Source organism: Callospermophilus lateralis, chromosome 19 (genome assembly GCF_048772815.1).
Source record: "Callospermophilus lateralis isolate mCalLat2 chromosome 19, mCalLat2.hap1, whole genome shotgun sequence".
Classification (NCBI taxonomy): domain Eukaryota; kingdom Metazoa; phylum Chordata; class Mammalia; order Rodentia; family Sciuridae; genus Callospermophilus; species Callospermophilus lateralis.
In genome coordinates, this window is record NC_135323.1 from 15072921 (window position 1) to 15100607 (window position 27687).

General features: G+C 36.7%; 1 protein-coding gene across 1 annotated transcript in view; it reads left to right on the forward strand.

Annotated features, from left to right (window-relative positions):
• The window catches only part of LOC143385435 (phospholipid-transporting ATPase ABCA3-like), a 109701-nt gene that overhangs the window by 36027 nt on the left and 45987 nt on the right, over positions 1-27687 (forward strand). The window contains exons 10-13 of the mRNA XM_076840925.1: positions 2213-2342; positions 3034-3331; positions 9761-10007; positions 10141-10349. Coding sequence (XP_076697040.1) covers positions 2213-2342; positions 3034-3331; positions 9761-10007; positions 10141-10349 — 884 coding nt within the window. The remainder of the gene's footprint in view (positions 1-2212; positions 2343-3033; positions 3332-9760; positions 10008-10140; positions 10350-27687) is intronic.

The following is a 27687-nucleotide window of genomic DNA, read 5'->3' on the forward strand; positions in this document are numbered from 1 at the left end:
TCGGGAGTGTCTAGTCACTTCCCCACTTTTCCTCCAGCCAGGCCCCACTCACCAGTGACGCTCACCACAATACTGGCTACACGCCAGGTCTGCTGCTCCCGGGAACCCTATTTTCTTGAACGACTGGGCACACTCTCCCTGTTTGCCATTCCCTCAGACCCTAAGGTTGTGGAGCTTGGGGCTGAGAATTCTCAGCGTATTTTGCTTGCCCTGTGGTAGCCACGCCCCCGGTAGCTGGTGCAAGAGACCTCAGTTGTCAGCAGTGGTGGGAGCGGTCTGACTATCGTGCTCACGGGAGGGGCCCTTGTGTGGAGGGGGGGGGCTAGGGGGTTACACACCTGCCACCGCTGGTTTCAATGAAGTTATCTCCTCCGCTGCATTCTGGTGACATCAGTTCTCTGCCATGGTGGTATCCCATGCAAATGGCGACAGTTCGTTCCCTTTGCCGGGTGACCAATGCAACGGATGGGTCCTGACCGACTCTCCCAAGCCCCGTCTCCATCCTGTGGCCACTGCCTATGAAGGCTCAGTTGGTATTAATCTCCGCAGGTTCAGAAGGGCCAACCAGTTGTTTCAGCAGGATCGTTTAGCGCTGAGTCACAGCGGTTTGTCTGCAGGCGAACGGGAGCTTGAATCAGCTGATCCGGGTTTGTTGTGTGTTCTGAGAGGCACAGACTGTTTGCCCCAGATCCACGTCAGCTCAGCATTGCCTAGTGATCCTTTCACGGCTTCGCCTGCTTCCACCTGGACATGTCCGGGGCTCTGGGCGCTCTGCCACCCCCTGCCGCTCCCTGTAGCCCTTCTCCCCTTTCTCAGCCTGTCTCCCGGAAACTTTTTCTTTTGCAGCTGGGTCAGCGGCTGTGAGGAGAAGACCGCAGGTCGGGGCGGCCTCCCTTCTTTCACCTATTTTGTTAGATTGATTCCCAAGAATTTTTTTTTAGACTATTGTGAATAGGGTCGTTTTCCTAATTTCTCTTTTAGTTGATTCAACACTGATGTATAGAAATACATTTGATTTACGGGTGTTGATTTTATATCCTGCTACTTGGCTGAATTCACTTGTTAGTTCTAGAAGTTTTGTGGTAGAAATTTTTGGATCTTCTAAATATAGAATCATGTCATCAGCAAATGATAGTTTGAATTCTTCTTTTCGTAATCATATGCTTTTAATTTCTTTCATTTGTCTGATTGCTATGGCTAGAGTTTCAAGGACTAGTTTGAACAGATATGGTGAAGAGGGCATCCCTGTCTTGTTCCATTTTTTTAGAGGGAATGCTTTTAGTCTTTCTCCATTTAAGATGATGTTGGCCCTGGACTTAACATAGATAGCTTTTACAATGTGGAGGTATGTTTCTACTATCCCTAGTTTTTCTAGTGTTTTGAATATGAAGAGATGCTATATTTTGTCAAATCCTTATTCTGCATCTATTGAGATAATCATATGATTCTGGTCTTTAAGTCTATTGATGGGATGTATTATGCTGATATGTGGTTTTTAAAGCATACCTAAGTCATCAACCTACTCATTACTTACTCATGTCAGAGTTTAGTAATATAGTCCAAAAAATACTAGCAGAAAGTTATTGATAGCTCTATGGTTTATAAAATAATATGCCTTTTCAAGTAATGTATTTTCCACCAAGTGTTTTACCACTTCTCCTGTCTCTAAATATGCTGTGATGTCTTTTTTCTTTTATTATTCTAACTAGCATTCCCCCTTTGGTTTATAACTACTTGTATGTATCTGCATTCTTCTCAAGTATCCACACCCCCTCAAAAAATACAGCTTCAAACATAGGCAGTAGTTGGAAATATAAGGACTTTTATCTAATTTTAAAACCTTACTGCTCAATGTCCCTGTCATTTTATAAAACAAAGAACATAATAAATCCTGAAGGACAGATATCTTTGATTAAAGATGTCATTTAACTGAGTAAGTTCAGCTTAATGAAACAAAATGTATTGTAATTGTATTTCTCATGTTGCCTCAGAATGGTAGAAACCTTGCCATCAGTTGGCAGCAGTCTTCTGAATGGTTTATTGAGAACCACTGTTATCATATTGCTCATGTGCAATGCTCCTGCCAATCCATGAGCAAGAGGAGTCTTCCAAGTTTGGAACCTCATTTACCATTCCTTACATAAAACAGATTGTGGCTATGATTAAAGCTAAATGATCTGTGCTAATTTCATGTATGTGTGTATGTGTGTAGGGTCAATAAGCTGGCAACTTCCCAAATGAGTATTCATGACCAAAACAAACAGCAGAGCCTGTCTGGAAGTTTTGAAAGACCAGTTTTTTCCAGTTTTAATGAACTTGCTACCATTAAATTTAATACTGGGGTAAGCATATTCACTAATATGTTTGGTTTACATATGTTCATGTAGTTTAACATTTAAATTTAAAATATATTTGGAGCTTAGCAAGCCAAATATGGTCCAGTCTGTAATAACCACATTAATTTCCTCATGCAGGAGAAATGGGTTCTAGATAAAAGATTACAGCTGCTACCTTCAGCCTTATTATTTCTCAAAATTCTCTTTGAAAAGTTCTCATTATAAGTTTTCCCTTTGTTCAGTTTTGACTAGACCCAAGAACTTTGACTATTACATTCAGAAAATATTTGTTGATCAAATTAAGGACACGTTCTGTCTATGAACTAGAGTTCATGTACTATACCCAGGAAAAATATAATAGTTTATGGAATGTTTTCTTATAAAATGGAGAAAATAGAAAAATTATAGCTTAATATTAAGTAAAATATATAATTTGGATTTTCCAATCAGAAGTATTATACCATGTTAATAAATCATCTTAAGATTTTCAGTATAATCAGATTAGAAGCCCCATTTTAATCTTCACTTAATATCTTACACATATAAACATCTTGTTTTCTTGGGCTCAGTTTAAAGCATAAATTTATATGTGTGTATTTTCACCATAAAATTTGAAACATTTAAACTAATGTATTTTACACATATATCCTACTTGGGTCACTAACCATTGTAATACTATTTTCCCTCTTCTTTTTAGTTTCCACTTTACCGCCAGCAGTTTTGTTCCATGTTTATAAAAAGGGCACTATTCAGTTGGCGCAACTGGAAGTTGATCTTGCTACAGATAATAGTAATTTTGGTTGTCACTACCTATCTCTTAATAGCTCTAAACTTCAAGGATGATTATATGCCTGCAAGAGAAATGGATTTGAGACATTATGGTCAAACCATTGTGCCTTACTCAATTTCAGGGAATTCTGGTTTGGCTCTGACTCTCATAAAGAAACTAGAGATTTTTCTAAAGTCTAAAAATCAAGAGCTACGGAAAGTTAAAGGTAAGACTCATAGAAAGAAAAAAGATTGCTGCTATATGAAGACTTTTGTCACTTGCAAAGAAAGGACTTAACTATGGTATTTAGTTACTCTTTTTTTTCCTCCTAATTACCAGTATCATAGAAGCAACTAAACTGGAGACAACTAGACATAAAGGTTAAAGACATTTTGGCTATAGGGTCTTTGGGCTAAATTGCATAATCCCAGAGTGAAAATATTGTATTATGCAATTTTGCATTAGCGTTTTTATTTTGACCAAAATACAGATGTCTTTCTGGGCTCTCACATGATAAGAATGTTGGTTCCAATAATTGAAAGCTCTCCTTTAGTATATTTGCCATTCTAAAAACAGATGGTTGAATACTTAAAAGATTGACTTTTCAGAGCTAATTTTTGAAGGTAGTCTGTGTAACTATTTAATTTTGTCCAAATGAATGTGTTCTCTGCATTCTCTTTATTATTGTTAAAATAACTGTCTAAGATAGTTGATTAATTAACTTTTCTATTTCACAAATTATCCTAACACCTAGTATGTGGATGATTTGAACTTGGGGTAAGATGGAGTTAACCAATATTCTCACAAAAAGAACAAAAATATTTGTAAAATATAATTTAAATCGCACATTTTCAAAAGCTAGACATTAACCAAAAGCAGAAAACAAATTAGAATGTTTCTATTCAAGAAAAATTAAGATCTGCATTTTAAGTTAGCACCATTCCCATCACCCTCCCTCACCAGCCATGAAAAGCCAGTAGTAGCCTTGCAGTTAGCAGAAAGGACAGATCTGTTTCGAGCTCTGTTAAAAGCCCTATCCTTAGAACATTGTCAACTACAGAATTCCTGAAAATCTCTATTCCAATAACATTGTTACTATTGGATTTGAATCAAAACTAAGCTCTAAAAGATAAAAAATTAATAAAATAAAGCATTATTCTCAGGCCATTACTAAAATTAGTAGCAATCTGCTGGTAACATCACCACAGGTGGCTAAGGCTGTGATTTCAACAGAGTCAGGCAAGAACCTGGCCAAAAATTAAAAAGGAATACCTTAAGAACTAGATAACCACAGTGAACTTTGAAAAGTTTTGACATTACAATGATTTAAATGTTAGTATGTGTGGCCAGGAATGACCTAGGAAAGGAGAATACTTCAACCACTAACCTCTGATGGATGTTGAAGACCTGTACAAGCATGAAGTAAAAGTTGACTCTTACTTGTAAATTGCCTAAAGCTTCATGGTCTGCCTTCATATACAGATCAACTTGACAAATCATGGAAACTTACTGACTTAAAGCATTCAAGGACCTTGTTTTTTTTATCACTAAATATACAGACCTGGGGCTGACATCTGTGAGCTAGGCATAAAAATAAAGGCCATAATTATTTTCAAAAGTCTCTCAAAGAAATTCATGGCAGCATCCTGTTCAGAGCATAGCATCTACTAAATTTATCTATATTAAGTCACTAAAATGAGGAGCAGCAACTTTAAAAAGAACAGTTATAACAAAAATGGAGGGCAAAGGAATTAGTATATACAATATTTATTATGAATTTACACTTTTCAACAACAACAAAAATAGTTATGGGCTAAATTGTGCCACCCCAAACAAAAATTCAAATGTTGAAGTCCTAATTTCCAGTATCTCAGAATTTGTTTGGAGATAAGGTTTTGAAAAGGTAATTAAATTTAAAATTAGGTCAGTAAGACAGACCCTAGTCTAGTATCACTGGTGTTCTTATAAGAAAAGGAAATTGGACATATATATGCATACATAGAGGGAAGACCATAGGAATACATTTAAAAAAGAAAGCCACCTAAAAACTAAGGAAAGAGGTTTCAGAAGAAACCAATCTTGCCATCACTTGATCTCAGATTTCTAGTCTTCAAACTGAGACATTCTATTGTTTAAATGATTGAGTATGTGGTATTTCTTATGGCAGCCTTAGCAAACAAATACATATTTTGAAACCAGGAAATTGGATGCTGCTACAACAAATACCAAACAGTGGGGAATTGACTTTAGAACTAGTTATGGGGACATGCTGAGAAAGTTTTGAAGTACACATTAAAAAAAAACCTAGCTAGTCTTAAAGAGGCTGTTGGCTGAAATATGAATATTAAAGGTGATTCTCATGAGGGCTAATATAGAAAAGAAAAATGCTTTTAAGAAAACTATTATGGCCAGGAGCTGTGGTGCTTGCCTGTAATACCAGTTGCTTAGGAGGCTGAGACGGGAGGATTTTGAGTTCAAAGCAAAAGTGAGGTGCTGAGCAACTCAGTGAGACCCTGTCTCTAAATAAAATACAAAATAGGGTTGGGATGTTGTTCAGTGGTCGAGTACCCCCCCCAGAAAAAGAGAAAGCTATTATGTTAGAGGCATACTTATAACATATCATCATTAACATAATATTTGTAGAAATATGAGCACTAAGGGCTCAGGAATGAGGAGCATGTTGTTCAAACTATAGAAAGTGCAAATCAAAATTAAGATTTCATCTCCAGTCAAAATGGCAATTATCAAGAATACAAATAATAATAAATGCTGGCAAAGATGTGGAGGAAAAGGTACACTTATTAATTGTTGGTAAGACTTCAAATTTGTACAGCCACTCTGAAAAACAGTATGGATATAAAAAACTAGAAATGGAATCACCATGTAACATAGTTGTCTCCCTCCTTGGTAATTATCCTAAAGAACTAAAATCAGCATACTATAATGATACAGTCACAGCACATCTGTGTTTATAGCAGTACAACTTGCAGTAGCTAAGGTTTGGAACTAGCCCAGGTGCCTGGCAACAGATGAATGGATACAGAAAATGTGGAAAATATACACAATGTAATTTTATTCAACCATAAAGAAGAATGAATTTATGATATTTGCTATTAAGTGAATGGAACTGGAGACCATGATGCTAAGTGAAGTAAGCCAGACTCAGAAAGTCAAGGGTCAGATGTTTTTCCTTATATGCAGAAGCTAAACCAAAATAAGAAGAAAAAAAGGTTGGGGGTGGGGGAATCCCATGAAAATAAAGGGACATAAGTGAAGCAAAGAAAGGGAATTGAGAGAAAGGGAGGAGGGACAGAAAAGAGCAAAACAGTGGAATGACATTGACCAAACTATATTGTATGCAAATATGAATATACCCCAGTGAATTTCATCTTTATATGCATATATAAAGTACTGATTTTTAAAAAAACTATTTAAAAAACTGTAGGCATAAAAATAGACACATAGATCAATGGAATAGAAGACACAAAGACATCCCACACAGATACAGTCATCTGATTCTAGACCAAGGCACAAAAAACATACTTTGGAGAAAAGACAGCTTTTTAACAAATGGTACTGGGGAAAACTAATTATCCATATGTAGAAGAAGGAAATTCTAAGATATACTTGCAGTCAGTGACCTCCTTAATAGGACTTATAAAACTCAAGAAATAATACTAAGAATTTATAAATGGAATATTATCAAATTAAAAAGCTTCACAACAGAGGAAACAATGGAGTGAAGAGAGAGCCCATAAAATGGAGAAAATATTTGCTACCTACCCTTCTCACAATGGATTAATATTCATAATATATAAAGAACTCAAACTTATCAGGAATAAAACAAGTAGCCCAATAAATAGTTAAATGAACTAAGTAGACATGTCTCAAAAGAATAAATACAGATATCCAACAAATATATATGGAAAAATGTCCAATATCTTTAGCCATCAGGGAAATGCAAATCAACATTACACTGAGATTTCATTTAATTCCAATTAGAATGGCCATCATCAAGAATAAAAATAATAAAAGATGGGCTGGGGCTGAGGCTCAGCGGTAGTGCACTTGCTTGGTATGTGTGAGACACCGGGTTCGATTCTTGGCACCACATATAAATAAATAAAGGTCTATCAACAACTAAAAAAATATTTTAAAAACAACAATAATAATAAAAGTTGGCAAAGATGTTGGAAGAAAGGAATATTTACACAGTGTTGGTGGGATTACCAATAGGTACAGCCACATGTAATTCAGTATGGAGGTTCCTCAAAAGACTAGGAATGGAACCATCATATGACCTAAATATTCTACTCCTCAGTATTTATCCAAAAGAATGAAAGCCAGCATACTAAAGCGATATATAAATACCTATGTTTATAGTAGCATGATTCCGTAATAACCAGGTTATGGAACCAGCCCAGGTGTCCATCAGCAGATGAATGGATAAAGAAAATGTGGTGTATTTATGTGTGTTTATGTGTGTTTTATTCAGCTATAAAGAAGAATGGAATTTTGCCATCTGCAGGAAAATGGATAGAACTATAGAACATTATGTTAAGCAAAATTAGCTAGATTCAGAAAGTCAAGGGTCATATGTTTTATATGTGAAAGCTAAAGAGAATAATTTTTTTAAAGGTAGCTCATGAAAATATAAGGGAGACCAGTAAAGGAAGAGGCTCAGGGAAAGGGAGAAAGGGAGGAAAAGAAGCAATACTGGGAAATGAAACTGATTAAATTATATGCATGTATGAATATTTCACTATGAATCCTATTATTATTTATAATCATAATGCACCAATTTTTAAAATTGGAGAAAAGGTGACTCTTGTTACAAAGGGACAGATAACTTGACCAACTTGTGTTCTAGTGTTCTATAGAAAGTGATGAAGTTGGATATTTACCTGAGAAGATTTCTGTTGAAGTCATGTCCTGGTTTTTCCCTGCTACCTATAGTAAAATGTAAAAGGAGTGAAACTGAAGAAGGAATTTTAGCTTTTATATCACTACAACCAAAAGACCTGACAAGAACAACATAAAAGAGGAAAAGTTCATTTTGGCTCACAGTTTCAGAGGTTCAGTTCTTGGCCAGCCAACTCCATAGGTCTGAGTCTAAGATGAGACAGAACATCATGGCAGAAGGGTGTGTGGCAGAGGAAAGAAGCTCAGGGCATGACAGCCGAAAACAGAACTCTGCTCTCCAGGAACAAAATATAAACCCCAAAGGCAGGCCCCCACTGACCTACTTCTTTCAGCCACACCCTACCATATCAGTGGATTAAAAAGATTAATAGCTGACTTTTTATCAGAAGGTAAGAAGATAGTGAAATGATCAAATTGCTAAAAGAAAAATGACATCCAGGAATCTTATATATCCAGTATATTTCCTCTTCAAAAATAATGAAATAAAGGCATTCCCAAATAAATTAAAATGGAAAATTAATCACCAGCAGATCTTTCTGTCTGTAAAACACACTAAAACAATTCATTCCGTCTGAAATGTAAGGATACCAGACGGTAATTCTGAAGGAATGAGAAATTAGAAAAGATAATTTCTGAGATAAATTTTAAAAGCAGTAAAGATAATTAGATAAAACAATAATTATAAAACTTTGTTAATGGATTTGTAATATATAAAGGTATAATTTGTACTATAATAGTACATAGAAGAGAGGGAAGAGCTATGTTGGAGCAAATTTCTGAGTACTCTTGGAAGCAAATTAGTATTCACCTTAATCACATTGTTTTAAATTAGGATTTCTGTTATAAACTCCAGAGCATCCATAGAGAAAATAGCTTTAAAATAATCAAATGACAACAAAAAATGAATTTAAAGGTTATAGTTTAAAATATATTTTTCCACAAAATGTATTCTCCAGCAATGGAGAAAGAAACAAGGAGATAAGACATGGAAAGATTACTGGTATAAATTCTGGCATGTGAATAATTATAGTAAATATAAATAGAGTAAACATTCCAGTCAAAAGGCAGAAATTTTCAGACTTGATTTTTTTTTAAATTTTCCACTTATATGTAATAGGCAAATTACTAGGGAAAGAAAATACATCAAATTCACAATAACAACCAAAAGAATAAAATACTTAGGAATAAATTTAAGATAATAAGCAGAAGACTTCTAAACTGAAAATTACTAAATGTTACTAAGAAAATTAAACAAATGGAGAACATTCCACATTATGTATTGGAAAACTAACTATTGTTAGGATAACAGTTTTTTCAGAATTTGTAGATTAGTCCAATCCTTTCCAAAATTCCAGCAGTCTTTTTTGTATAAATTGAGAGGCTGATTTTAAAATATAAGTAGAAATGCAAATTGAAATAGAACAGTCAAAACAGTTTTTGAAAAACAAGCAAACCATGCTTGCTTTAGACAAGAGAATCACTATTTTATGGGTTGTAAATAATGAGATTACTATAAGGATTAGTGATGGAGTATAATTCTTGAAGAAAAAAGTTAGGATTTGAAATAGCCCCATTGTAGAAAGTTGGAATGGGAAATGATAAATAGCAAAGAAGATTATTTGGACCTTCAACATAAGTACTAATAGACATATTAACCTGTAGATTCATTGATGAATTGCTTTCTTTAGATAAGAAAGACTTATAATGTAAAGAATTTCTTTCTTTATTCTAGGTAATGTGCAGAATTACATATTGGAAAGTAAAGAGTGTCGTGACTTCTGTATTATTGCACTTTCCATTAAGGTTGAAAAAAACAAAACCGTATTTACTGTTTTGTTCAATAATGAGGCATACCATTCATCTGCAACATCCCTGGCGGTGTTAGACAACATTCTTTTTATGTTACTCTCTGGCCCTAGAGCTTCTATTACAGTCTCCAACAAGCCTCAACCACTTCCTGTTTATGGTTCTAATACAGTGTATGTATGATTTTCCTTTTACTGTAATTGAGCCTCAAGATAGCCCCTTTCCTTCTGACCATAAACATTAGAAAACAGCTACTGAAATCAGTGTTTTCTACCTTTATTTCATCTTTTATTTCATTTTCCATAGGCCTATAAATGGATTGCAAATAGTACAATGTTTGGCTTTTGGAATTTCTATTGTTGCTGGTAGCTTTTGTCTCCAAACTGTAATTGAAAGAATCAGTAAAGCAAAACATATCCAGTTTCTGAGTGGGGTCTATGTACTTACGTACTGGCTGTCTGCTTTGTTGTGGGATCTCATCTGCTTCTCCATTCCCTGCTGCTTACTACTGGTGAGTATTATCTGAGGTTGCATGAATGGTCATTTTCCTTTTGTTACCCATAGAAATTCCCACTAAACTAATCCCATCCTAAAATAAAACCTGTCAAGTAATTTGTAACTGTATTGGCTTATAATTTCATAGAACATGCTCTACAAAACTCATGGAAAGATTCTCCCTCATATTGTTTCAGCTGGTTTTTCACATTTTTTTTTTCCACCATTATGCCTGGGCCAAAAATGGCTCTTAAAGTATCATTGACACTTGTAACTTTGTCCCTTACCGCTATATAGCTAAGCCACTGCCCACTAATTGCCGGTGTTGTGCTGTCTGATAAAATGGGACTGTAAATGCACAACTTAGACTCGATATCTGAATTTTCCTTTTTCCACTCCCCACTTTTATACTCCACATCCAAGATTGCCATGTCTGCAAAGAAGAACTAGTGTTTGACTCAGAACTCCTTTTTGTACATTAAGAAAGTCATAGAGAGAGTGAGTGTATAAGAATGCACAACATCTTTTACTGTAATTTTTTGCTTATTAGTAAATAGTATCAACCTTTGTTAATTTGTATAAATACTGGAGGTGCTCAAGATACAAAAGCAAGATAGTTGATGGGGTAAAGACGGGAGTAAAAGAGATAAAAGTTCCTTTACGAGAGATGTTGGGAATATAAAGACTATGAAAAAGATATCTCAGTGCTCAAATAATTCACAATGGACACAAAAATGAAAGTAAATCATTATAAAATACCATGCTAATTACTCCTATAAAGGATAATTTATACTGCCAACTATTCTTGAATAGTAAAATTAATCTTTGGAGGAAAAAAATATAAACTTTTGGTCCGTTTGGCTCCCATGACCACAAGAAAATTTGATTATTACATAGGTGCCCTAAAATTGGTTTTGAGGGAGAGTCAGGATCCCAACAACTGGAAGAGCAGCTCAGGGAAGACTAGCATCTGGGAGTAGAACAGATTAGCACTTCCTTCATATATGTAATATTGGGTGGTATTCTCAACACCAGTCTTTTTAGTGTACAGCTCACCAGCAAACCAGCATGACAAGGAAAAGTCAACATTCTTTTTGAGGGCCACTATTAACATCTGTCACTATAGGAAATAGGGAGTCTGATCCAAATATGGTCCCTGGCTTGACTATTTCCCTGCTGTGAAGTGCAGTGTCAGATAACCCCTGAATCTCTTCATCTTTGTGTCAAGGTTTCATTCTTTCTGTAAGTCTTTAAACTTTTCTGGCACATCTAGCTGCTTCTTCTTGGTTAACAAATGAAAATAAAAATGTAAATAAGATTTATTATTAATACTTACTATTAATTAATTTATGTTTGTTAATTAAAACCAATATTTCTATCTAAGCCTCATGAGAAGTTATTTTCCATGTTTTATTAAAAAGTTCCATATTAACAAGCAAAGCATCTGAGGCTCAGAAAAGTAAGTTCACCCGGCTAGTACAGAATCAGAATCCTAACTGGCATTGCTCCAAAATCCATTGTCATTTATACATTCCAAGTTATACTGAACAATGTACTTTCAACTTATTTCTGCTCTCATATTTGTAGTCCCTTTGTCTAAGAATCTTACTGTCACTTTGATATCAGTTTCTCCATCCTTTTGGACTAGTAGTTCTTTTTTCCCTCTACCCAAAATTCCCCTTCATGATTCTTAGACTGGGGCTCTCCATATGGGTTTTTGGCTTTGCTTATCTAGCTTTTCCATCCCCTTATTTTAAATAAGACACTTTCTCACTCTGCTCTGGCTCTATGAAATGCCACCAACTGGACTAGTTCTTAGATCCCCAAAGAGGAAGAAATATTTTATTTCATCCGTCCTGTATCTGTTGAATTCACAAAGCAGGAAATTTTACTGCTCATATGTCAGAAACGAGGATTAAGTTAAATGTGTTACTGGCTCTAACCCTTGATGAACTTACCTGCCTCATCAGTGATTTGCCTACCACCTGAAAGTAACTTTTCTCATGAGCAATGATCCCACTGTTGCTTGTCAGTCTTCATGACTCCTAAACAGTCTAACATTTGAAAGATTCACTTAGTATTAATAAACATTAAATGCTACCTAGGCTATATTTTAGATATTATAGATATACCATGGGAAGGGTAGGCCTTTTCTTTGATAAGCGTAATTTATAGTGAATGTGAAAAATACCAGGAAAGGGGAAGCAAGATAACTGGCTAGAGAAAGGCTATACTTCTAGTTGCTTCATGACCCAGGATTCAAGCAGCAGGAATACTGCAAGATGAATGAAAAGGGATTTTATTAAAACTCAATATTGGACAGTCAGAGTGTCTTAGAGAGATAGAAATTTGGATACATTAAACAAAGAAAAAAAGAACATTAGAGCCAAGATGGTAGCAGTTGCAGCAGCCACAGCAGTAATGGCACAGCCACAGCACAGAGGGAGGGGAAAATGCTGAGAAATACTAAGGCCAGACTTAGTGCAGCCTTCCCTAGGATGATCCAGAGGCTGTACTGCTCAGTACACGGGTGCATAAAGGTTGTCCAGTGTTTCCCAGCTGTTTGCAGAGAGCCAAGGCAGGAGCCATCTTGAGGTAGCCACACTGGGGTGGTGCTATGGGAACAAGGAGATCTGAGCTGGGTCCAATACACAGTCCTGGCAGGCACCTGCCTTGTGACCTAGACTGCCTAACAAAGCGAGAGCAAAATAGACATGGAGAATATTTTACCCAGGGGGAATACAAGTCAGGTGGAAGCCCAGCTTGAGGTGGCTTAAGGACCAACCAAAGTGGGTCAGAAATTTGAATGGGCAGGGACTCAGCCCAGGAAGCCAGGAAATGCAGGGTCATGGGTAGCAGAAAGGGCTAAGGATTGGCTCCCCCACCCCACAAATGAAACCCTGGAGAGACAACTGAGGTACAGTATTCCAGTGAAGTTCGGCATCTGCAAGGACCTAGAGGTGCATTGATCTGATCTCTCCAGAACAGCACCCAGCAAAGTGTCTAGGACCTGACTAGATCTGAGCTCTAACTTCTGGAATTCCACCTAGGGGAACACCTCTTGCAGAACTCTGCAGCAGCATCACTCTGGGAGTGCATCGACCTAGTCAGTTCAGACAAAACTGAAGCTGAAAGTACTTCTCATCCCACATTACCTCATACTTCCCATAAGCACAGGATTTTTGAAACCTACTGGCAACTTGGTGAGCAAAAAAAGAGGAAGGATTTAACAACCATGTCCCCTATTCTCATGCTCAGTACATACCTCATGAAGAAACAGAAAGAAAGACAGTTGGGCATAGGTAGTGAACATATATTTCTATTGACTATTTTTGACCACCTCAATGGAAACAAGGTCCTTAATTTTTTTCCTGAAGAATCTCCTTTAGGATTTTTTTTCTTTTGTGAGTGTGGGTATGTAGGTATGTGCACTGAATATCTCATGGACATTTGCATACCCACACACAAACACACACATATGTTTGTTTGTTTATTCTCATTTGTAGAATATTTTGAATGTAGTTATTTTCCCTTGCCTTGTCTTCATTAGGGTTTTTAGTTTAGTACCTTGTGCTTTGGTTTTATATTGTTTTTCATTGGCTGCTTCTCTTGTTTCTCTTCTTTTGTTAACAGCCAGATTCTATTGTTCTCTCATTCATTTCTCCTCTAATTTTTTACTTCTATTTTTTCTCTTTCTCCCTCATAACCATCCTACATCTCTTCTGCATTCTCTCTGTTCACCTGTTGAAATTGTAATATTTTCTACTCACTATCTCTTTTCTTTCCTCTTAATTAACTCTATTCCTTAACATCTTTTAGAATTAATTGGTTTATATAATTCCTGCCCCCACCATTAATGCTGTTGCAATTATTACTGCTGTGGATACCATAGATGACACTTGTTGTTTGATTTAATGCCAGATTAATTACTGTTTTTACTCATGGCAGTTGTTGACCCTACAATTCTTTTTATTATGCTGATCAGTATTGTAGATGTCATAGTAGTAACTAAGTATTTAGTTTAATACTGCGTATGTTTGCATTGATTGTTGCTATTATTTGTCTCTCCCTAATCTGTGAGGTACTACAGGAACACTACAGGTTCATAGGGCAGAGACTCTGCTGCTTCAGAATCATATTGATAGATGGGTAGACACACAAACAACATGAAAAAACAAGGTAACAAATATCCCAAACAACCACAAATGCCTCAACAACAGACTCCATTGACAGCACAGTGAATGAAATGTCAGAGAAGGAATTTAGAAAGTTCATAGTTAGACTGTTCTAAGCTTGCACTACAAAACATACTCAATAAAATATTTCATAAATAAAAATGAAAATTAAAAATGAAAGCCAAAATAGGGAGGAACTACAATGGTCAGGCAAAGGAGAATTCAACTTAAAAACTAGAATTAATATCAAAATAACAGGGAGTGAAAACCATCTCTCAATAACAATATTGAATATAAATAATTTAAACTCACCAATCAAAAGACAAACTGGCAGATTGGATTAAAAACCAAGACTGAACAATATGCTGTTGCCAAGAGACTTATTCATAGGCAAGAACATCCACAAACAAAAGGTGAAAGGATAGGGAAAAAACATGCCATTCACATAGATCTTGTAAACAAGCAAGGGTTATTGTTCTCATACCAGATAAAGTGTACTTCAAGCCAGAATTAGAAGAGACAAAGAAGGTCATTTCATACTGCTTAAGAGAATCTCATATCAACAAGATATAAGGATCATAAATTTTGTGCCCCAAACAATGGAGCATCTATGTACATCAAACAAACCCTTCTCAATATCAAGAATAAAAGAGATAACAACACAATTACAGTGGGTGACTATAGCATGCTTCTCATCACTGAATAGCTCACCCAAACAACAATAACAAAAGAAGATACAGAACTAAAAAACACAATTAGTGTAGACTCAACAGATATGTATAGAATATTTCATTCATTAATGACTGAATACACTTTCTTCTCAGTAGCACATGGAACATTTTCTAAAATAGACCATATGTGGACCACAGAGAAAATACTAGAAATTACAAAAAAATTTTGAGTTAATACCTTGCATTCTATCAGATCATAATAGAATGGAATTAGCAGTCAATTATAAGATAAAAAATAAAAACTAACACCCTGAGACTAATTCATATATTTTTGAATAATGAATTGACAGCGAAGAAATCAGGGGGCAATATTTCAAAATCTCTGGGACAGTATGAAGGAATATCTAAGAGGAAAGTTCATACCATTGAGTTCATACATTAAAAGAAAAATATCAAATAAATAATCAATCTGAGATTACATTTCAAGGCCCTAGGAAAAAACAAACACTCTAGTCAGTTAAAGATAGGATATACTTAAAATCAGAGATGAAACTGAGATTTAAAAAACAATTCAAAAAAAAAAAACAAAAGAGTTGGCTTTTTGAAATAATAAAACTTATGGGAGATCCAAGATAGAGGGAGGCTGCATTCTGTGTCACTTCAGAATCTGGGATTCAAGTAGTGGGAATACTGTCTCACAGGTCTCCAGGCCATAGCATCAGTGCAGGACTACCAACCACTTGTCCATGTAAGTCCTCGGGGTGCCCAAGTAGGACCCCTTGCATTAGCATCCCGACAGGACTCCTGGCCATCCACCCACATATGACACCTGGCCAAAGCCCACACGCAGGAACTCCAGCTCCCACTCCTGTGTGGACCCCATCTACCAATGTAGGGTTCCTCAGGTTGCCTCCATCTTGGGGCACTACAACCACTGCCACAGTCCCCTACATGTGGTAGCCTGCACCTTGTGACACTACACTATATCCAGTGACAGCCACAGCCACAATACTGCTTTTCACAGAGCTTCGTCTCTGAACACATTGCTCAATGCCACCTCCAGTCCCACCCAACTCAGCACCCCTTTGCTGAAAGCAGCCACCTCCTTCTTGGGACACCTTCATCGCCATCTTTAATTGGGTCAACTCCCATCTTTAATTGGAACACCAGCTGGGGCTCAGAAGCATTATCAAGGTACTCAAGGTCCCCAACTCCCCACTCCTCCCCAGCAGTTGCTAACCCAGCACAGTCCCTGCAGCAATGTGGCTGGTCCATAGCTCACAAAGCCAGGTGGCAAAACCAGTTCCTAAACTGCCCAATATAAAACAGCTCTCCATGAAAGGTGTGCAGCCTCAAGAGTGCAGCCCATAAGACCTCTGGGAGAAAGGTTTCTGATTGGGAAGTAGAAAGGAGGGGGCAAGTGAGATACAATTTAGAGGCTATATGAGAGACCAAGAATTGCATGGCCTACAGGCAATATAAGGATAAGACCAGGTGCCCACATCACATGAATGGGCCCCAAAGGGGATGCTTGGGGTGCAGTCTCCCATCCAGGACTGGCAAGTATTATATCCCACCTCCAGGAGCCATGCCCCCAAGACCAACCCTCCCACCCTAATAACCTTCACCATCCTGAGGTGGAGATACCAGCAAACAACAAACAAGCCCACCTATTGGATGAGAAGGGAAGCTGGAAAGATATCTCCAACAAAAACAATCCTTGCATTTTCCTTCAAGATTTTTTTTCCTCTCTTCACCTGCCTATATTTGGGAAACCATGTACTTTTCATAAATTAGGCTATTGAGGACTGGTATGTTTGAATAGTATATTACAGTGGTGTTGTATATTCTTTTATCTCCTATTTTTTTATTTTTTACTTTTCTTAAAATTTGTGTTTGTTTGTTGTACTCTCTTCCCACATACTTGTCTCCCCAAATTTACTTTCTCTCTCTTCTCCTGCTACTAACCAACTTCTTTAGATTCCTCTTTCATGCTTTCTAAGATCTAATAACTCTATATCCTCACCTTCTACCCCCTCAAGATCTCATCCTACACCTCACCCCCAGTGTGTTGTCCACTATCAGAAACTGTAGACCCTTTTTCAAACTTAACTGTTTATATTGTAGATAATAATTGAGTTTACAATTTCTGTGTATTATGACAAAACCATAAACATCTTAGTAGCAGCTATTTGATTTAAGGTTCTCTATGGTTTGTATTGAGATCTGTTCATATTGTTCTCCCCCTTAAAGAAGAAGTATTGGAAACTTGCAGGGACATTATAAGCCTATAAGGTAAAAACTATAACACCTCAGATCTGCAGTGCTAGAAGGGAAGACACACAAACAACATGAAAAAAACAAAGGAAGAAAGTGCCCCCCCAAAATCAAGATATTACATTATTACAATTCATGGCCAGCACAAAAGCAGAAATGACAAGAGAAGCAGTTCAGGATGTACAGAATTAAAATGTTCTGTGAATTAAAAGATGATAAAAGAGAACAAATACAGACAGCAAAAGATCATTTCAATAAAAAGCTACATAAGCAAACACAGAAAGTAAAGTTTATAAGATTTTGATATGTTGTATAATCACTACTCTCATATAGAGGTTCTAAAACAACAATCAGAGATCCTTGAAATGAAAGAAACAATAAACCAGATTAAAAGCTCCATAGAAAGCATCACCAAGAGAAGAGATCACTTGGAAGATGGGACCTTAGACAATGAAGACAAAATATATAATCTTGAAAAGAATGTTGACCACGCAGTAAAGATGGTAAAAAACCATGAGCAAAACATTCAAGAATTATAGAATAACATAAAAAGACCAAATTTAAGAATTATTGGAATAGAGGAAGGCATAGAGTTCCAAAGCAAAGGAATGAACAATCTATTCAATGAAATAATATCAGAAAACTTTCCAAACATGAAGAATGAATTGGAAAATGAAATACAAGAGGCTTACAGAACACCAAATGTACAAAATCACAACAGATCTACACCAAGTCATATTATAATGAAAATTCCTAGCATCCAGAATAAGGAGACAATTTTAAAAGCCACAAGAAAAAGTGATCAGATTACATACAGGGGGAAACCAATTAGGATAACAGTGGATTTTTCAACACAGACCCTGAAAGCTAGAAGATCCTGGAACAACATATATCAAGCTCTGAAAGAAAATGGATGCCAACCAAGAATCTTATATCCAGCAAAACTAAGCTTTAGATTTGATTATGAAATAAAAACCTTCCATGATAAAGGTTTATCAAAGAATTTAAAGCTAGAGAGCCTGCACTACAGAACATTCTCAGCAAATTATTCTGTGAGGAGGATACGAAAAACAGCAATGAAAATCAGCAAAGGCAGGTATTGTACTAAAGGAAATTCTAATCGGAGGAGAAACCAAGTCAAGATAAATACCAAAAACAGACAAATATGATTGGGAATACATATCATGTCTCAATAATAATTTTTTAATGTCCTAAACTCACCAATCAAAAGACATAGACTGGAGATTGGAGGGAAAAAAAAGACCCAACAATATGCTGTCTTCAAGAGACTCATCTCGGGGATCCAACATGGCGGCGGGCAGAGAGGCTGCGCTTTTAATGCACCCCAGTGATGGGGTCATAAAGTTGCAAGGATAACTCTTGGATTCTACCAACGGAGATTCTCCTAGCAAAATTCCACTGAAGAGAGACCGCCCGGGAGCTACTAGGATTTTTTTGAAGCGTCTGTGTGACCCGGACGAGCGGGACCCTGCCACTAGACGCGGAGTTCCAGATTCACCAGCCACAGTCCGCGCACCGCGGGCACAGCTGCAGATCTGTCCACCCGCCCGCAGCCAAAGTGACTGGGTCCTGCTAGACACTGAGACACAGCTTGGCTTTTAGCCAAGCCTCCATGAGCCAGGAGCTGAGGCAAACCGGGCCGGACCAGTCCCACCCCTCCCCTTGGACACTCCGGCAAGGAGCCTGGGGCCCGCCATAGCAGAGAGGTGACGTCATCGGAGTTCGGCCGGCGGAATTCCTTCCCAGCAGAATCCACTTTAGCAGGTGCGTGACTCCCCATACTGATACAAGCAGCCAGGAAACTTCATTGACTTCTCAGGGGTCGTGTCCGTAGGGAAGCAGAGGGGATCCCAGACCCCAAGGCCCCCATATCACCAGCGGTGACCCCCAAGGTCTTAGCCACCAGTTTACCACAGCACCGGGGCTTAAAAGGGACACGTGGTGGGGCTGCAAGTGTAACTAGATCTCTGGAGAATCACTTCTGGGGAACAGGACCTGGCTGGCAGGCTGACAGGAGGAAGGGGGTTAAGAGCTGGAGAAGTGAAATGGCTCTGGACTGACAAGTCTGAGAGACCCCCAGGAGACGCCCTACAGAGATAGCTCTCGGCAGGTAGAGAGCAGACGCTCTGCTTGGAGGACACAGCTCCGCCTACTGGAAGAGAAGAAGGTGGATCTCTAAGACTTTAATTTTTTTTTTTGTTGCTGTTGTCAATATTTTTTTTCTCTCCTTCTTCTCTCCCTGTTCCTTTCCCCCCTTTTAATTCTCTCTCTCTATCCCATTTCAAGTTTTATTGTTCTTTTCATTCCCCTCTAATCTATCTCTCCCTCTATCCTTTTTAAGAGCACCTTCATTCCCCTACCCCCCCAACTCTCATCCCAAGCATTACATCTTCCATTGCATGTAATTGTCTAAATGCAAATAGGTGAATGTCTCGAGGATGTCTATAAGACTCCTAAATACCTAGCTACTACCAACACCCTGATCCAATTGCCTGGTAGTATCCACCTTCAGTGGAGCAATCTTCTAAAGTAGCCAAGACATACTAACCATCGTACCACCAGAGCACCCAACCTAAACATATAGTCCTAAGAACAAACAGCAAATCATTATATGCATACAGAACCTAGAAGCCTTATATGAATTGAATGAATCAGCTTTAAAGTACAACAAAGCCCAACATTTCTAGGCATAATCTCCCACCACAAAAGAGAGACAACAGAGATATACAAAGCCAAAACAAATGTATAGGAGAAAGCAGTTACAAAGCAGTCAAACAGAGCTGGAAAGCAACATGAACAATATGAAAAAACAAGGGAAAAAAGGGTTACAAACAATGCAGGACAATCTAAATATACAGGAGGACCTAGAAGAATCAGAAACATGGACAGAGAAAGAAATCAAGGCATTCCTAACTCAGATGGAACGGAATATTAGAGAAGACACGAGACAGCAAATCCAAGCATTGAAAGTATATTTTGAAGAGGAACTAACCACACAAATTCAATCTGCAAAGAATGAGCTTTATCAGGAGATAGAGGTGTTAAAAAAAATCAAGTTGTAATCATAGAAATGCAAGAAACCGTAAATCAGATTAAAAGCGCTAATGAGAATATTACAAACAGACTAGATCAAGTAGAAGTCAGAACATCAGATAATGAAGACAAAGTTTATCAACTTGAAAAGAATATAGTCAACACAGAAAAGATGCTGAAATCTCACGAGCAATCTATCCAAGAGATATGGGATCTCATCAAAAGACAGAATTTGAGAGTCATTGGGATAGAAGAAGGCACAGAGAATCAGTCCAAAGGAATGGATAGCTTACTAAATGAGATAATACTAGAAAACTTCCCAGAGATGAAAGATGGAATGGATTGCCAAATCCTGGAAGCTTACAGGACCCCAAACATCCAAAACCATAATAGACCAACTCCAAGACACATAATTATGAAGATAGCTAACATACAGGACAAGGAGAGAATACTAAAAGCTACGAGAGAAAGGAGGCAGATTACATTTAGGGGTAAACCAATTAGGTTAACGACTGATTTTTCATCACAGACTTTGAAAGCGAGAAGATCCTGGAACAACGTATTTCAAACACTGAAAAATAATGGATTCCAACCAAGAATACTGTATCCAGCAAAACTAAGCTTCAGATTTGACAATGAAATTAAAATATTTCACGATAAACAAAAGCTAAAAGAATTCGCAGCCAGAAAACCAGCACTGCAAAGCATTTCGAGCAAAATATTACAAGAAGAGGAATTGAAAAATAGCGCCCAAAACTAACAGTGGGAGGTATCTCAGTTAAGGGGAAGAAAAATAACCAAAGAGGGAAAACTAGCCAATCTAAAAAAAATAAATAAACATGACTGGAAGTAAAAACCATATTTCAATTGTAACCTTAAATGTTAATGGCTTAAATTCACCAATCAAGAGACATAGGCTAGTAACCTGGATTAAAAAAACAAATCCAACAATATGCTGCCTTCAGGAGACTCATATGATAGGAAAAGACATACACAGACTGAAGGTGAAAGGTTGGGAAAAATCATACCACTCTCATGGCCATCGGAAGCAAGCAGGAGTGGCCATTCTCATATCGAATAAAGTCAACTTCAAACCTAAGGTAATCAAAAGGGATAAAGAAGGACACTATATACTGTTAAAAGGAACCATCCACCATCAAGACATAACAATTATCAATTTATATGCACCAAACAATGGTGCTGCAATGTTCATAAAACAAACTCTCCTCAAGTTCAAGAGTCAAATAGACCACAACACAATAATTATGGGGGACTTCAACACACCACTCTCGCCATTGGACAGATCCTCTAGACAAAAGCTGAATAAAGAAACTATAAAACTCAATAACGCAATCAATAACCTAGACTTAACTGACATATATAGAATATATCAACCATCATCAAGTGGATACACATTCTTCTCAGCAGCACATGGATCCTACTCAAAGATAGACCATATATTATGCCATAGGGCGACTCTCAGTAAATATAAAGGTGTGGAGATAATACCATGCACCATATCTGACCATAATGAAATGAAACTGGAAATCAATGATAAAAGAAGGAAGGAAAAATCCTGCATCACCTGGAAAATGAACAATATGTTACTGAATGATCAATGGGTTACAGAAGATATAAAGGAGGAAATCAAAAAATTCCTAGAGATAAACGACAATACAGACACAACATACCGGAATCTATGGGACACAATAAAAGCAGTTTTAAGAGGGAAACTCATTTCCTGGAGTTCATTCCTCAAAAAAAGAAAAAACCAACAAATAAATGAACTCACACTACATCTTAAAACCTTAGAAAAGGAAGAGCAAAACAACAGCAAATATAGCAGAAGACAAGAAATAATTAAAATCAGAGCGGAAATCAACAAAATTGAAACAAAAAAAAAACATTGAAAATTGATAAAACTAAAAGTTGGTTCTTTGAAAAAATAAATAAGATCGACAGACCCTTAGCCATGCTAACAAAGAGAAGAAGAGAGAGAACGCAAATTACTAACATACGGGATGAAAAAGGCAATATCACAATAGACACTACAGAAATACAGAAGATAATTTAAAAGTATTTTGAAACCCTATATTCCAATAAAATAGAAGATAGTGAAGATATCGATAAATTTCTTAAGTCATATGATCTGCCCAGATTGAGTCAGGAAGACACACACAATTTAAACAGACCAATAACAAAAGAAGAAATTGAAGAGGCCATCAAAAGACTACCAACTAAGAAAAGCCCGGGACCGGATGGGTATACAGCAGAGTTTTACAAAACCTTCAAAGAAGAATTAATACCAATACTTTTCAAGCTATTTCAAGAAATAGAAAAAGAAGGAGCTCTTCCAAATTCATTCTATGAGGCCAACATAACCCTGATCCCAAAACCAGACAAAGACACTTCAAAGAAAGAAAACTATAGACCAATATCTCTAATGAATTTAGATGCAAAAATTCTCAATAAAATCCTGGCGAATCGAATGCAAAAGCATATCAAAAAAATTGTGCACCATGATCAAGTAGGATTCATCCCTGGGATGCAAGGCTGGTTCAATATACAGAAATCAATAAATGTTATTCACCACATCAATAGACTTAAAGATAAGAACCATATGATCATCTCGATAGATGCAGAAAAAGCATTTGACAAAGTACAGCATCCCTTTATGTTCAAAACACTAGAAAAACTAGGGATAACAGGAACTTACCTCAACATTGTAAAAGCTATATATGCTAAGCCTCAGGCTAACATCATTCTAAATGGAGAAAAACTGAAGGCATTCCCTCTAAAATCTGGAACTAGACCGGGATGCCCTCTCTCACCACTTCTATTCAAATTAGTTCTTGAAGTACTAGCCAGAGCAATTAGACAAAAGAAATTAAAGGCATAAAAATAGGAAAAGAAGAACTTAAATTATCGCTATTTGCGGATGACATGATAATATACTTAACAGACCCAAAAAGGTCTACAAAGAAACTGCTAGAGTTAATAAATGAATTCAGCAAAGTGGCAGGATATAAAATCAACACGCATAAATCAAAGGCATTCCTGTATATCAGCAACAAAACTTCTGAAATGGAAATGAGGAAAACCATTTCATTCACAATATCCTCAAAAAAAATAAAATACTTGGGAATCAACCTAACAAAAGAGGTGAAAGATTTATACAATGAAAACTACAGAACCCTAAAGAGAGAGATAGAAGATCTTAGAAGATGGAAAAATGTACCCTGTTCATGGATAGGCAGAACCAACATCATCAAAATGGTGATATTACCCAAAGTTCTCTACAGGTTTAATGCGATGCCAATCAAAATCCCAACGGCATTTCTTGTAGAAATAGATAAAGCAATCATGACATTCATATGGAATAACAAAAGACCCAGAATAGCAAAAACAATTCTAAGCAGGAAGTGTGAATCTGGAGGTATAGCAATACCAGAGTTCAAACTGTACTACAAAGCAATAGTAACAAAAACAGCGTGGTACTGGTACCAAAACAGGCAGGTGGATCAATGGTACAGAATAGAGGACACAGAAACCAATCCACAAAATTACAAATTTCTTATATTTGATAAAGGGGCTAAAAACATGCAATGGAGGAAGGATAGCATCTTCAACAAATGGTGCTGGGAAAATTGGAAATCCATATGCAACAAAATGAAACTGAATCCCTTTCTCTCGCCATGCACAAAATTTAACTCAAAATGGATCAAGGAGCTTGATATCAAAGCAGAGACCCTGCACCTGATAGAAGAAAAAGTTGGCTCTGATCTACATATTGTGGGGTCAGGCTCCAAATTCCTTAATAGGACGCCCATAGCCCAAGAGTTAACAAGAATAAACAAATGGGACTTACTTAAACTAAAAAGTTTTTTCTCAGCAAGAGAAATAATAAGAGAAGTAAATAGGGAGCCTACATCCTGGGAACAAATCTTTACTCCTCACACTTCAGATAGAGCCATAATTTCCAGAATATACAAAGAACTCAAAAAATTAAACAATAAGATAACAAATAACCCAATCAACAAATGGGCCAAGGACCTGAACAGACACTTCTCAGAAGAGGACATACAATCAATTAATAAGTACATGAAAAAATGCTCACCATCTCTAGCAGTCAGAGAAATGCAAATCAAAACCACCCTAAGATACCATCTCACTGCAGTAAGATTGGCAGCCATTAGGAAGTCAAACAACAATAAGTGCTGGCGAAGATGTGGGGAAAAGGGTACACTTGTACATTGCTGGTGGGACTGCAAATTGGTGTGGCCAATATGGAAAGCAGTATGGAGATTCCTGGGAAAGCTGGGAATGGAACCACCATTTGACCCAGCTATCGCCCTCCTCGAACTATTCCCTGAGGACCTTAAAAGAGCATACTATAGGGATACTGCCACATCAATGATTATAGCAGCACAATTCACAATAGGTAGACTGTGGAACCAACCTAGATGCCCTTCAATAGATTAATGGATAAAAAAAATGTGGCATTTATACACAATGGAGTATTATGCAGCACTAAAAAATGACAAAATCATGGAATTTGCAGGGAAATGGATGGCATTAGAGCAGATTATGTTAAGTGAAGCTAGCCAATCCTTAAAAAACAAATGCCAAATGTCTTCTTTGATTTAAGGAAAGCAACTAAGAACTGAGCAGGGGGAAAGAGCATGAGGAAAAGATTAACATTAAACTGAGACGAGTGATGGGAGGGAAAGGGAGAGAGAAGGGAAATTGCATGGAAACGGAAGGAAACCCTCATCGTTATACGAAATCACATATATAAGGTTGTGAGGGGAAAGGGGGGGGAAGGGAGAGAACGGAACAACAACAGATAAGGTAGAGAGGGAAGAGGGGAGGGGAGGGGAGGGGGGATAGTAGGGGATAGGAAAGTCAGCAGAATACAACAGTCACTAATATGGCATTATGTAAACATTGTGAATATGTAACTGATGTGATTCTGCAATTTGTATTTGGGGTAAAAATGGAAATGCATAACTCACTTGAATCAAATGTATGAAAGATGAAAAAAATAAAAATAAAAAAAAATTTTAAAAAAATCAGAAACTAGAACTCCAAAAAAAAAAAAAGAGACTCATCTCATAGAAAAAGGCATCCACAGACTGAAGGTGAAAGGTTGGGGAAAAAAACATACCATTCACATGGACTGTGGAAACAAGCAGGGGTTTTCATCTTCATATCAAATAAAGAAGACTATGTTCATTAAAAAAAAAAACTCTTCTAAAGTTCAACAGTCAAATAGACCGCAAGACATATTTCTGGGTAACTTTAACACACCTCTTTCACCATTGGATATATCTCCCAAACAAAAGCTTTAAAAAAAAGCTATAGAACTCAATAATACAATCAATAACTTAACTGACATACACAGAATATTTTATCCATCAATGAGTGAATACACTTTCTTAGCAGCACATGGATCCTTCTCTAAAATAGACCATATACTATGCCACAAAGCAACTCTTAGCAAATATTAAAAAATAGAGATATTCCCTGCATTGTATCAGATCATAATGGAATGAAATTAGAAATCGATGACAAAGTAAAAAACAGAAGCTACTCCAACACCTGGAGACTAAATAATATGCTGTTGAATGAAAAAGAGGATGCAAAAGACATCAAAGAGGAGATCTAAAAATTCTTAGAGGTTAATGATAACACTGATACAACATATCAAAATATCTGGGGCACTATGAAAGCAGTACTAAAAGGAAAGTTCATTGCATAGAATTAATTCCTTCAAAGAAGAAAAAGTCAACAAATAAATAAATGACTTAAAATTACATCTCAAGAAAAAAAATCAACACCAAAAGTAATAGAAGACAGGAAATAATTAAAATCAGAGCTGAAATCAATGAAATTGAAACAAAAGAAACAATTGAAAAAATTGACAAAACAAAAAGTTGGTTCTTTGAAAAAATAAATAAAATTGATAAAGCCTTAGCCATGCTAATGAAGAGGAGAGAGAAAAATTACATCTGTGATGAAAAAAGGAAATATTACAACAGACACTACAGAAATACAGAAGATAATTAGAAATTATTTTGAAAATTTGTACTCCAATGAAATAGAAAATATCAAAGGCATGGACAAATTTGTAGAGTCATGATTCACCCAAACTGAATCAGGATGATATACACAATTTAACATATCAATTTCAAACAATGAAGCCTACCAACCAAGAAAAGCCCAGGATCAGATGGATACACAGCTGAGTTCTACAAGACCTTCAAAGAATACCAATACTCCTCAAATTATTTCATGAAATAGAAAAAGAAGGAGCACTTCCATTCTATGAGGCCAATATCACCCTGATTCCAAAACCAAGACACATCAAAGAAAGAAAACTTTAGACCAGTATCTCTAAGGAACATAGATGCCAAGATTCTCAGTCAAATTCTGGCAAATTGAATACAAAAACATATCAAAAACATAATGCACCACGATCAAGTGGGGTTCATCCTAGGGATGCAAGGTTGGTTCAACATAAGGAAATCAATAAATGCAATTCATCACATCAGTAGACTTAAAAATAAGAATCAAATGATCATCTCAATAGATGCAGAAAAAGTATTCGACAAAATACAGCACTCATGTTCAAAAAACTAGAAAAACTAGGGATAACAGGAACATATCTCAACATTATAAAAGCTTTCTATGCTAATCCTCAGGCCAACATCATTCTAAAGTGAAAAAAATTGAAAGCATTCCCTTTAAAACATGAAACAAGACAGAGATGCCCTCTTTTAACATAGTTCTTGAAACTATAGCAAGAGCAATTAGACAAAAGAGATTAAATGGATACAATATGGATAGGAAAAGAAGAACTCAAATTGTCATTATTTGCCAATGATATGATTGTATACCTAGAAGATCCAAAAAATTCCACCAGAAAACTTCTAGAACTAATAAATGAATTCGGCAAAGTAGCATGATATAAAATCAGCATCCATAAATCAAAGGCATTTCTGTACATTAATTGTAAATCCTCTGAAAGAGAAACTAGGAAAACTATCCCATTTACGATGGCCACCAAAAAAAATGAAATACTTAAGGGCTGGAGTTTTGGCTCGGTGGTTGAGTATTCACAAGTGTAAGACCCTGGGTTTGATCCTTAGCACCACATAAAAAATAATTAATTAAAAATA